The sequence below is a fragment of the Galeopterus variegatus genome, unplaced genomic scaffold, assembly GCF_000696425.1.
Source record: "Galeopterus variegatus unplaced genomic scaffold, G_variegatus-3.0.2 Scaffold3922, whole genome shotgun sequence".
In the NCBI taxonomy this organism is placed as follows: Eukaryota; Metazoa; Chordata; class Mammalia; order Dermoptera; family Cynocephalidae; genus Galeopterus; species Galeopterus variegatus.
In genome coordinates this window covers 48,432-60,682 of record NW_007730033.1, presented here as the reverse complement: position 1 = coordinate 60,682, position 12,251 = coordinate 48,432, and the positions used below count along the sequence as shown (strand labels likewise).

Here is a 12,251-nt window from a genome sequence, read left to right as displayed (position 1 = left end):
GACACATTACACTCTAGGGCCAATGCACACTCCAGCAAGGAGCCACAGCCTCTCTGAAGGTAACCTTCCAGGCCCTTCTCAGGCCCTAAGCATCATCCTGAGGCACCTTTCTTCCTCACAGAGCTGCAAGAACTCATCACCTCTTAAAGTGGCAACCACCCCCTTTATCCTATAGAATCTACCCCCCCCCACATCAAAATTAACTTTTAATGCTGCTTAAGCCTCAATAAAAGAAAAAAAAAGTAGCTTTTGAGAGGGCACAGCACTTCCTGCTGCCTTATCAATCTTACAGTCTTTGGTGAGTTGCACTTTACAGTTGATTTTGTCCCAATATAGACTGGGCAACAAAGATAAATGTGGGGTGGTGATAAAGGCTGTGCAATATACTAGTCATCCATTGCTGTGTGACAAATTACCCCAAAACCTGGCAGCTTACAGCAACAAACATTTATTGTCTTGTGGCTTCTGTGGGTCAGAAATTAGGTGTCTCTGGCTCAAGGTCTCTCACAAAACTTCAGGCAAGCTGTTGGTTGGGGTTGTGGTCTCATCTGAAGGCTTGACTTTTAGGCAGAATCTGCTTCCAAACTCCCTCATATCGTTGTTGGCAAGTCTCCATCCTTTGCCACATGGGCCTCTCCACAGGACTGCCAAACACACGGCAGCTGGATTAGCCCAGGATGAGTGATCCAAGAAAGTGAGAGCAAGCACCCCACATAGGAGGCATAGTTTTTTAATAATCTAATCTTGAAAGTGACATCCCATTATTTCTGTCATATTCTGTTCATTAGAAGCAAAACCCACATTTGAGGGGAAGGGATCATACAAGGACATGTCCACTTCTCAGGGCTATTGCCCTAACTCTGACTTTCTGAAACAGTGCAAGAAGATGCCCCAACAGCCCCTGGTTAGTTCTGAAGATGGAAAAGCTCACTAGTCCTTCCTCCACCCTAACCCTTTTCTTCTTTACAGCCAGCCCAGGCATGATGAGACAATCAGAATGTGTCAGTTGAAGACTAGTGTCCACTCAGTCCACTTTATCTTCACCCATGAGCCAGTATGCTTCATTAGGACTCTCAGCAGGGAGTCTCCCATCCAGAGCCCCTGTTCCATACAGGAGTCTCCCTGGAGACCCTTTCTCTTAGACTATTCTCTTGATTTTTCCCAGAGGGTAAAGACCTGTCAGAAGGAACATATTCTGAGGTTACCAGTTAGAACACTGGGTCAGAGCTGGGTTTGAGCACTGGTCTAATCACTTACTAGTGTATGACCTTTAACATGAATTTTGTTTATACTTCACAGTCATGAAATAAGTTAAAAATGTGTCTCCTCCAGAGGAAGGAGTGTTGGAAGGATTCAATGAGATAATGCATATAAAGTGCTCAGTGCAGTGCCTGTCACATGGTAAAAAAAAATAAACATGTGTTGTAATTACTGTTATTGTTAGTTTCTAATTAGAAATCCAAAGACTAGAGGAAGTCAAAGAGGTACAGTCATCTAATACACGTTCCAGCTATGAAAACACATTTTCTCTTGCACAAAATAGGCTTATGCTCTTACCTCCATTTGGGGGTTCAGACAAAACTTCTTGACCCAGAGAAAAGCTGACTGCAGGTCTTCCCTGTGCCTCCAAAGGGAGAAACGAGACAAGGTGCTCCAGCCCTGGGCAGCACAACCTGCAGGAAACAAACCTTTCCCCCGAGTGCTCCCTTCCTGACCCCTGCAATGTTTACCTCCCACTGTTTGTCTCCATGGAGACAGAAATATTAAAGGGAGGATGCACAAGTTAAGGCAGGGTGGAAGCCCAGGCATGAGCATGAGATCTTGAGTTAAACTTGGTATCTGTCTGGCATATAATGTTGGGTAAATTATAAGTCAAACTGTGGTTTTTTTCATTCATAAAATGGGGATTTTAGCAACATCCACTGACCTTTTGTGAGAACTGAGCAAGACTATGATATCCCAGAGAAACGTGAATTTTAAGGTAACAAATCCTGAGATTGTAAAAGTAAAGGCAATCTCTTCCCTTCAGGAAAGGAGAGATTTGAAACTATAGCTAACCACTCTACAAAATAATGGAAATGGTTTCCTTCATTTTGGATGAGACAGTATCTTTGAGATCATTCTATTAATTAAGAAGCAGGTTTAAGGCTGGGGTCAAAAGGAAGCTTTTGCCTACTTGCTGGACTCCCAGAAAGGGTGGAATGCTTAGATTTAGGAAAGGGGAAACTTGGTTACAGGCTCTCTCAGGCTGGGGGAAGGAGGGCAGCAGATTGGTCCCTGCAGCATGTAGCCAACAGGGCAGAGAAGAGAAAGGGGCACGGCCCATGGCTCTGGGCACAGGCACACCAGAATCCAGGCTTAAGCTCCTCTTTGTGGCACTGATATCCACTTATCTGTCCCTTAGCTGTGCTGCCCCAACTAAGGAAGGAGGAATCTGGCTCCACATAGGTCCAGCTGGAGAGCCTGGTTGGGGAAAGCAGAAGATAACCAAAGGGAGGGGGTTGGGGCCAGGCAGCCGGCTGAAGCACCATGCAACAACCAGGATGAATCTGTGGAACAAATGAGTGTTCCTTGGGGATCCTTGGAAACACGTGGAGTGGGGAATTGAAAAAAAGGCTAGATTTTCTGCACATGGAATGGAATTTTTTTTCAGTTGGGCATTAAAAGAAGGGATTACCCTAAATGCTGGCCAACCTGGGGACAACCAGATAACACTGTTGCTAACCCTGATGTGGGAGCCCCGTTGGACTTTGGTCCTGGGGTGATGATCCCCACCCAAAGGGGCAACAGTCACTCAGATCCATGTCTTGGGAAGCAGAAGCTCTGCCAGCATCTGTCAGCTCGATCCTTCCCGTACTTGCTCTTTCATCTTTGCTTTAAGAGGGCCCACAGCTCACATGCAGAAATTTATTTTCAAAGCCAAATACATGCTACGAGTCAGGTATAAGGGATATGCTCACTGCAACTGTTTTGGGTCTTTCCAAGGCTTTGCTCTAAAATGAACTGTTTTTAAAGTGCTTTCCCTCCCGCTCTAGCAATTTCTGTAACACAGTGATTCGTCACAGGCTTCTACATGATCCCCTAATGGTCTTCCCTCCTCCAGACTGACCTCTTTGAAGATACTCACCATGCTGCAGCCAAGGTGATATGTGTTAAATGCAAATCCAATCCGGTCATGTGTTGCTTAAAACCCTTCCATGGTTCCCTACAGATTTTAGGTGGGTCAGAGCCTGAGCTCCCTGCTAGTAATGTCCAGGCCCTAAGCGATCTTGCCCCTCCCTTCCACTCCAGCTGCTTCGCATGACACCCTCCCCTTCATTCTCTACTCTGCAGCCAGTTTTTCCAACAAACATGTTTCTCCCCACTTCAGAGTTCTTGTACAAGCAGTCATTTTGTCTGGGATGCTCACTCCCCACCTCTTCACCCACTTACTCATCCTTTAGGGTCCCACTTCCCTCCAGAAAACCCTTTCTGGTACCCCGAGACTGGGTTGGCTCCCCCTTTATTTGCTCTTTTGCCTTTCCCTGTATAATGCTCAGCTTACTTTTAGTTCCTTGTTTACTGTGAGAGACCCAGACTGAACTGTGAGCTCCACAAGATCAGGGATGGCGTATGGTCCATGAAAGTGCCTGCTGAACATGTAGTGGTCTACAGTGAGAACACACCTACCTTGTAGTGGGGTTTGGTGCATGCTGCCCTCAGGCTCAGAGCGTGAGCCCATCACTCACCTTGCTGTTCTCGGGGTCTTTGGGGTATCAGAGTAAACAGTTCTTTTTGAAAGTCCTTTTAGATATCCTATCCACCAGTACTTTCTGTTTTATACTTGGAAACAACTTGCCCTTATTTTAAATTTCAGAATTTATATTTGGAAATAAAGGCTTACTTTTTTAAAAAATGGAAGTGTTTGCTTGTTTGAAGGAACAGCAATAGCTTAGGTTCTAAAAACTTACTTCACATATTAGCTATCTGGGTCAATTTACTAAGAATGCCTAAATGTCTTCTTACTATTCAGAACTGTCAGAATGCCTAACTTTTGTTCCTTGAGAGATCACAGTTTTCCACACTGCTACCGTTATTTTTCGAATCAGCTCTAAACCATTTAAAATCCATCGCATTCCTACTTTTATTTAGTTATTTCCTGGAAGGAATAGTAAGTAGTGAAAACGAAATACCCCCTAAATCATCAATATAGCTATTTAGAAATAAGTGGTGTGTGTAGCCATTCTTCAAAGCTCTTTGTCTGCTTTTGTTACCATTTCAATCTGAACTTGTTAGTTACAAGGAGCTATTATTAGATAAAATTAGCTGCAAATAATTGATCTATTTCCCAATGCTATTTTCACACTTTGAAGTAATTTGGAAGAAATTTCTTGATTCAAGGAACATCTGATTTTTAAATGTAGTAAGTTTTTCACTCAGTGTTTTTTAAATTATGTTTCACATGGAACTCGTATATTAAAGTGCAGCCAACTGGCTCTAAAATTTGCATTAAAAGGACTTGGAATACACACCCACATGGTTAGTAACAACTGCTAGTATTAAGTGAGGGTGTCTTTCCATGGAGTAAAGAGCCACACATATGAATAGTCCCAGAAACCCAGTTAGCATAGAACCTTCCACGGAGGGTTAAAAGAATCGTAACAAAAATAAAACCCATATTTGTTATTAGGGGCAAATAACTGCTGAAGCAGCATTCAAGGTCTCATGCTGTGCAACCAACAAAGCAGCTTGAAATATCAAGGTACCTAATGTTCCTCCCAAAAGATAACCTCCTATTGCCCCTAGGAGGAAAAGATCAACAGTGAGGACTTTGCCAGGGGAAAAACAAATGGTTTCATACATTTTTTTCCTATATTGTACTTTCCGGGAATTATGTAACTACTCCTCTTTAGATAAACAAATCTGTCCCCCGGACAGGTTGAGTTTTCAAGAGGAATCCAATATTGAGAACACAATCTGGATTTCAGCAGGGTCTATCCATGACAATCAGAAGTACAGGGAGAGCACCTAGCTGCCCTCAGGACAGATGACCCCACTGGGCTTCAGAAAGAGATCTTGCTTCATTCTTTTTTATGCAAACTATGCAGCCCCCATGGTAAACTCTCACGTACTATCCTGAGAACAGAAAGCACACTGGAGTCACCTCTTATCCTTTCCCTCTGACTTATATATGTCAGGGTAGCTCTGATGCCTTATAAGAAATGCAGCCCAGCTGGCTGGCAAAGGGAAATAATCATGAGGCTGAAGGGATAGGAGCATGTTAGGCTTTACAGAGTTGGAAGCAGGAAGACTGTGCAGAGAATGGAGGCCTCTACGGAGCCTCTTGGGAAGCACCTACCAGGAAGAAGCAGCTGAGATAAGGTGATCAAGGACAAGGAGGGCTGCATCTGTCCAGAAACTTTGAGTGGCAATGGGCCTGTGGGCCAGTGCAGGCTGACCAATGCCCTTGGAAGCCCCAAACAGCACTGTCTTGTGGTCTGACAGCAGAGAGCATCACAAGAAAGAGTAGAGACAGTTCATCAACTTCATATAGTGCTGATGGAGGCCATCTACAAGTCATAAATGGCAGAGACCTATAGGTGACAAGTGAGGGACAGGAAAATAATGACCTAAATAGTAGAAGAAGGAAGTCAGGAGGGACAGTGTCAAGAGCTTAGGGCCTATAGCCAGACCATCTGGGACCAGTCTTGGCTCTGCCACTTACCAGTTATATGACCCTAGGCAACCTCTTAGTGTGTGTTTATACACTGGGCTATTGTGAGCATTCAATAAGATAATGCATTCAAACACCTAGCAAAGTATGAGGCACAGTTACAGCAGACAATACACTTTGCAGCTCTCATGATCATTCTTATTAGAGAAAGGAGGCCATCCTTAAGGATCATGCAGCACTTCCACTAGTTGAACTAGTGAAAGGCACTAGGCTGCCCTCACCCTAATACCATTAATTCCATCTCTCAGTTGATTAGTGGAAATGAACTTGGGAGCTGTGCACATCACCATGCCCTCCATCTGTAGACTTGAGATAGGGTTTGCCAGTCACCAAGTAGACAGACACCACAGTTTATGGCAAGCGGGAAGAAGAGAATGAAGAATGTAAGAAACTATGACAAAAGAAAGTATAGAATGATATTAATTCAATCATATGGCATAAAACTAAAAAAATGTGAGTTAGTTTTCCCTATTAAAAGGCAAGATCTGGGGCCGGCCTGTGGCTCACTCGGGAGAGTGCGGTGCTGATAACACCAAGGCCACGGGTTCGGATCCCATATAGGGATGGCCGGTTTGCTCACTGAGTGAGCGGGGTGCTGACAACACCAAGTCAAGGGTTAAGATCCCCTTACCAGTCATCTTTATAAAAAAAAAAAAAAAAAAAAGGCAAGATCTCTCATTTTGGGTCCCATTCAATGCTAGCTGCAAAGAATCACATCTAAAAGAAGGCAACTTAAAATACTAAAATCTGAAATATAGTCAAAGATTTATAATAAAGGCAAATTAATTAATATCAAAGTAAAAACAAATAAGGAATGGAACCAGGAAAATCTTGTATGGGACCTTTCACAATGAATCTACAACTGTTACAAACTCCTGTATACTAAATATGTAAGACAGAAACTACTAGAAATGCAAGGGGACCCTAACATATATTTGTATCCTTGACAGACCAAGTTGTCAAAAATTAATATTTTAATATTATAGTGTAATTATAAGAGTAACTTGAGAGACTACACCTTCTTTTATAATATCCAAGAAACATATATAAGAATTGATCTTATATTAAGCCACAAGACAAATTTCAAACATTTTCAAAAACCTTGAAAGCATATACGTCACGCATTCTCAACCACTGTAAAATAAAATTAGAGAATATTTTTTTTAAAACCCAAGCCATTCATAGCAGTGTTATTCATAATAGCCAAAAAGTGGAAACAACTCAAACGTCCATCAAATAGATAAATTAAATGTGGTTATGTCCATATAATGGAATATTGTTCAGCAATAAGAAGGAATGAAGTAGTGATCATGCTCCAACATGGATGAATCTTGAAAATGTAAGGCTAAGAGAAAGAAGCCAGTCATAAAAGACAATATATTATATGATTCAATTTACATGAAATTTCTAGGATGGGCAAATCTATGGAGACAGAAAGTATATTAGTTGTTGCCTCGGGCTGAGGGCAGGAGAAAAGGGGGTGACTAGAGGGAAATGAGAGTGACCACTAATGGACATGGGTTTTCTTTTGGGGGTGATAAAAATGTTTTAGAACTGATTGTGGTGGTGATTGCACATCTCTATGATATACTAAAAACCACTTAATTGTCCCCTCTAAATTGATTATATATTAATTATATTTCAATAAAGCTATTTGAAAAAAACAAAGATAAAACTATCAAGTGCTTGAAAATTTACAAACTGCTACCTTAAATAATACTTAAATAAAAGAAAAATTGAGGGCCGGCCCGGTGGCACACTGCTACAGTGCGCCGCTTCGGAGCACGGCGGTGCTCCCGCCAAGAGTTCGGATCCCACATACAGACCGGCAGCTCACTGGCTGAGCGAGGTGCGGGAGCAACACCGAGGGTTGCGATTCCGCTGCCGGTCCCGGTTCGGTACGGGCGCGACACTGAGGGTTGCGATCCGTTGCCGGTCACGAAAAAAGACAAAAAGGAAAAAAAAAAAAAAAGAAAAATTGAAACTATAATTACAGAATAAAGACTATCATTGAGAAAATTATACATCAAAACATGTAGAAAAAAAAAAGCAGCAGTTGGAGGAAAGTTTATATCCTTAACTGTTTTCTATAATGTAGTGAAAAGAATGATATACATCCAAATGAACAAATAATCCAACTCAAGTAGTTAACAGAAATAACAAAACAACTTAAGGAAAACTGGAGAGATGAATTATATAAGACAAAAGTGGAAATTCCATATTTCATCAAGTTTAAGATGTCAACTATTGTAAGGTATACTATTTTTTTTAATGTATGACTAAAAGAAATTGCTGCTGATTAAACAACATCACAATGCTTTATCATCAATTGAAAAATACATCCCAATTTCAGAGATGCTAAGATGTGGAGAGAAAAAGCACATCCTAGATTAATAAAATATGGTAAATTACAAAGCAGAAAAACAGTGTGACTGATAAATAAATCAAAAATCTAGTTATTTGGAAAGACCAATAGACAATCCTCTGGCAAGTCAAATTTAAAAAAAGAAAGAAAACAAAAATACAAACTATTAGAAGTACAAAAACAAATATAACTATGTACATATAGAGGCTCAAATTTATAAAAGAATACTATATAATACTCTATAATCAAAAAAATTGAATGAGGAAAAAACTCGATGTTAATAATTTTGAAAACAAGTCAAATGGACAATTTTCTACTAAAAATCAAATTTTCCAAGGTGGCTTTAAAAGAATTAGAAAACCTAAATAAATAACGCACATGGAAGAAATTTTAAAAGTTGTCAAAGATATATTTCTAAAAAATTGCACTACAGCCCTCAGCCCTGCCACGTTTCTTGGAACTCTGGCACTGGCCCAGGCCTGGGAATGAAGAGTGTGTTGGACCCACATTATTAAAAACATTTGCATTAGTTACCAACATTTCAGGATTTGGAGATATTACATTAAAAATTCAAATTTCAGGGCTTCTGGTCAAGATGGTAGAATAGACGGGTCACCAGCATCACTCTCTCCCACAAATCAATTAATTTACAACTATTAAAAAACGACAGCCTAGCTGGGTCTGCTAGAGCTCAGGGGAAGAGGAGGAGGAGAGACCTATGGAGTGCATGAAGGCAGGAGAAGCCATGATAAGAGAAAGAAAGGACCCCTCCAATTGTTTTGAGCCCCGGCTGCTTCAAGGCTGGAGCTGGTAAGCACATGGAGCAGGAGATGGCAAAAGCCACAGCTGTGGCCTTCAGGTGAAGCTGCTTGGAGGTGGCAGGAGAGAAGAGGGCCTTGGTGGCCCCCAGGCCAACAAGACTACTAATAAAGTTCCCGTGGACCCACATAGCAGCGAGGAGCCACAACAACTGAAAAAAAGGAGCCAATCAGAGGCCAGCAAGTCAGTGCAAGAGACTGGAGCACAGCCCACCCCATGGGAAGTGTCTGGAGTGCAGGCAGTGGGGGAGATGGGCCCACCAGGAAAACACTGGGGCATAGCATGGACAGCTGATTTGCCCCTCAATCAGTACAGGACCACTCAGTGGAGACTGGTCAAGAATATAGAACTGCAGTGGGTGCAGTTGGCTGAAAAGACTCAGGCCCAGACCAGTTTCTACACAACCCAGGTGTACCAGATCTCATGAGAGCCGGAAGTACCTATAAAGTCAACCATTAAAACCTGAGCTGCACAAAAAGCCTTCCCTAGGAAATCAGCAGCAAAGCAATAACTTAGCTAAATCACAGAGCTCATGTGCTGGTCCCCATAGGAAGTTCCTCCATTTTAAAAGTAAGCAAAGAACAACAAATTAGTTCCAGTGCAGAGTTTAAGTGGTAGGAACAGCAAATAGTCCAACACAGAACTGGAAGAAAAGACAAAATACCCACAGACCAGAGACAAGGTTTGATATTAACTAGTAAAGGTCTCACATCACCAAAGAACACCTATAAAATCTAGAAGGACTAGAATTATCCTGGGCTACCAAGCCAGGGCTTCAGCCATGCCCCCCGACACCTACAACCAACCCAGCAACAACCACTGATTCTCTACAGGAAGCTCCTCAGGTTCTCCCAAGACAGGGCAGTGTGGGGCTGGGGGCCTTGGCCACACCCCCTCAACACCTGCAACCAGCCCAGTGATGACCACCAAGCCACAGCAATAAGTGTCCTGAGCTCCTGAGCTTGGGGGGTGGGGCAAGGGCTTCAGCAATGACCAAGACACCCTGGGAAGCCCCCTGGTCTCCCCTGCAGGAATGAGGGGGGTGCCACAGGCCTCAACCCCATCCCTCTTTCTTCCTCCTTCTCTCACCCTATTTCCTTCTCCCTTCCCCTCTCCCCCTCCCCCAACTGCTCCACAACATCATAGAATGTAAAAAAAAAAAAAAAAAAACTCAAATGGTCAGTATTAGAGGGCAGATTTGAGTTTAACAAATCCATCTGTTGGAATTGAGTCCTAGTATATAGAAACACAGATAATAACATTAAGTGATCAGGATAGAGTAAACATGTATTTTATATATGCCCAAATGAATGATAAGATACAGAGCAAAATATCTTCAGGTGGGATAACAAATGATATTAACTTCCTTCTCTTCCTAATTTCTTACAATGAACATGCATTATTTTCTAACCAGAAAAACTAAAAATCATTATGATAATTTTGTTTATACAAATCTTATTAAATATACTAATGCCCAGAGAACTAGAACAGAGGGTTTGTGCCTGAATTCCCCTTGTTCAGGAGGATATGGATGAACCAGTAAGAGTCTTGACACTGTCATTATGACCCATCTGGGCTGCAGTCTAGGAAACCTTGGGATTCATAGGCCGCTTGTATAAAAAGCAAAACATTTCTTGTTTCTTGCCCTTATCAAGGTTCTCATCCCTGCGAAGTATCAACAAATTGTTCTAATCCAAGGAGCTAACCAATTGCCTCTTTATATCCATGGCCCATGCTGCTTCCTGGAAATTTCTCAACTAGAAACTGGAAAAACATCTTATTTGGCGCTGAGCAGGTTTCTTAAAAAATAATAAGCCTATTCAGACTCCTACCTAGATAGGGAATACTGGGAACCATCTTCAGGCTTCGGATATATTCCCGAGTACGCTTATAATTATCTTCTTTAGACATCAGGTAGTCCAATTTCTCAAAGGTGGTTTTGTCTTTTCTATTCAAAAGCTGGAATGAGAAGAAAATATAGAGTATGAGAGAGAAAAGAAATAAACCAGAAGAAGCTAAAAAGAGAGAATAACTGTGGATGAAGATTAAAAGGAAACATTCTAAACGGCGTGTCTACGGTGTGCCAAATCCTGGGCAAAATTAAAGATTTTATTTTATTATTTTTATTTTATTTTATTTTTTTCCTTTTTGTTTTTTTTTACTGACCGGCAACGGGATCGCAACCCTCGGTGTTGCGCCCGCACCGCGCTCAGCCAGTGAGTGGGAACCGGTCTCCACATGGGATCCAAACCCTCGGTGGGAGCACCGCCACGCTCCCAAGCGGCGCACTCTCCAGTGCGCCACCGGGCCCGCTCAAAATTAAAGATTTTAAAAAGCTGTTTCATGCAGAGATGGAAAGTTTCACAGCCTTAATCTTGTCACTTCCATAGAACTTTACAAGTGGAAGATATTTCCCGAAGCTACCTAGTCCACTGTTCTACATGATGCTACAATCCCCCTCATGGCACCAACCTCAGTGGGTGCAGAGACCCTCCAAGGTGCTCAGAGGGTAAAGTATATTGCTCAGTCACCTGAAGAGTTATTTCACAGCTACACCAGCTCTCTTTCCCCCAGGCCACAATGACTTGCTCTCTCCTCAATGTTTCCAAAGCTGAAGGCCCCAGGAAATTTCCCACAGCCGAACATCCATGTCATGCACACAGCCAGGCCATTGCTCCAATCCAGGCTATCTCCTCCAGATTCCCCACAGTCTGACTAATTTCATTTTACACTGGGTACAGTATTTTAATCAAAAGAAGACAATCTTCTTTTCCACATGCAGTGATCTAAGAGTGATTTAGTTAAGCAAATATAGGATGAACTGGTATCCACAGACAGAGATTAGAGAAGCAAGATCCTTTGTGACTGAGATGTCTGCTGTCTATGAGGGGTTTTCAAAAAGTTAATGGAAAGATTTGTATTATCTTTTAATTCCACTTTTCTACGAAATTTTTGAAGTATCCTTGTACAGCTGGTTACCAAAGAAAGGGTGGCTCAATGTGTATATGGAGCCTTCTCAAAAGGAAAGAATAGATGGGGCCGGCCCGTGGCTCACTTGGGAGAGTGTGGTGCTGATAACACCAAGGCCCCAGGTTCGGATCCCATATAGGGATGGCCGGTTCGCTCACTGGCTGAGCATGGTGCTGACAACACCAAGTCAAGGGTTAAGATCCCCTTACCGGTCATCTTTTAAGAAAAAAAAAAAAGGAAAGAATAGAAATCTAAACTCCTGGTTTTCTTTTTTTTTTTTTTTAAAGATATAACAACTATACTTTCATGAAGTTGTTACAAGCAAATGGAAAGGACATTCTTGGGGGGGAGGGGAGAGAGGGAGGAGGGAGGGAGGTGTCGGTG

General features: G+C 42.2%; 1 protein-coding gene across 1 annotated transcript in view; it reads right to left on the bottom strand.

Moving 5' to 3' along the window:
* Positions 1-12,251, bottom strand: part of RALGPS1 (Ral GEF with PH domain and SH3 binding motif 1) — a gene marked incomplete at its 5' end in the record, with an annotated part of 190,613 nt that overhangs the window by 147,550 nt on the left and 30,812 nt on the right. The window contains one exon of the mRNA XM_008586283.1: positions 10,730-10,856. Coding sequence (XP_008584505.1) covers positions 10,730-10,856 — 127 coding nt within the window. The remainder of the gene's footprint in view (positions 1-10,729; positions 10,857-12,251) is intronic.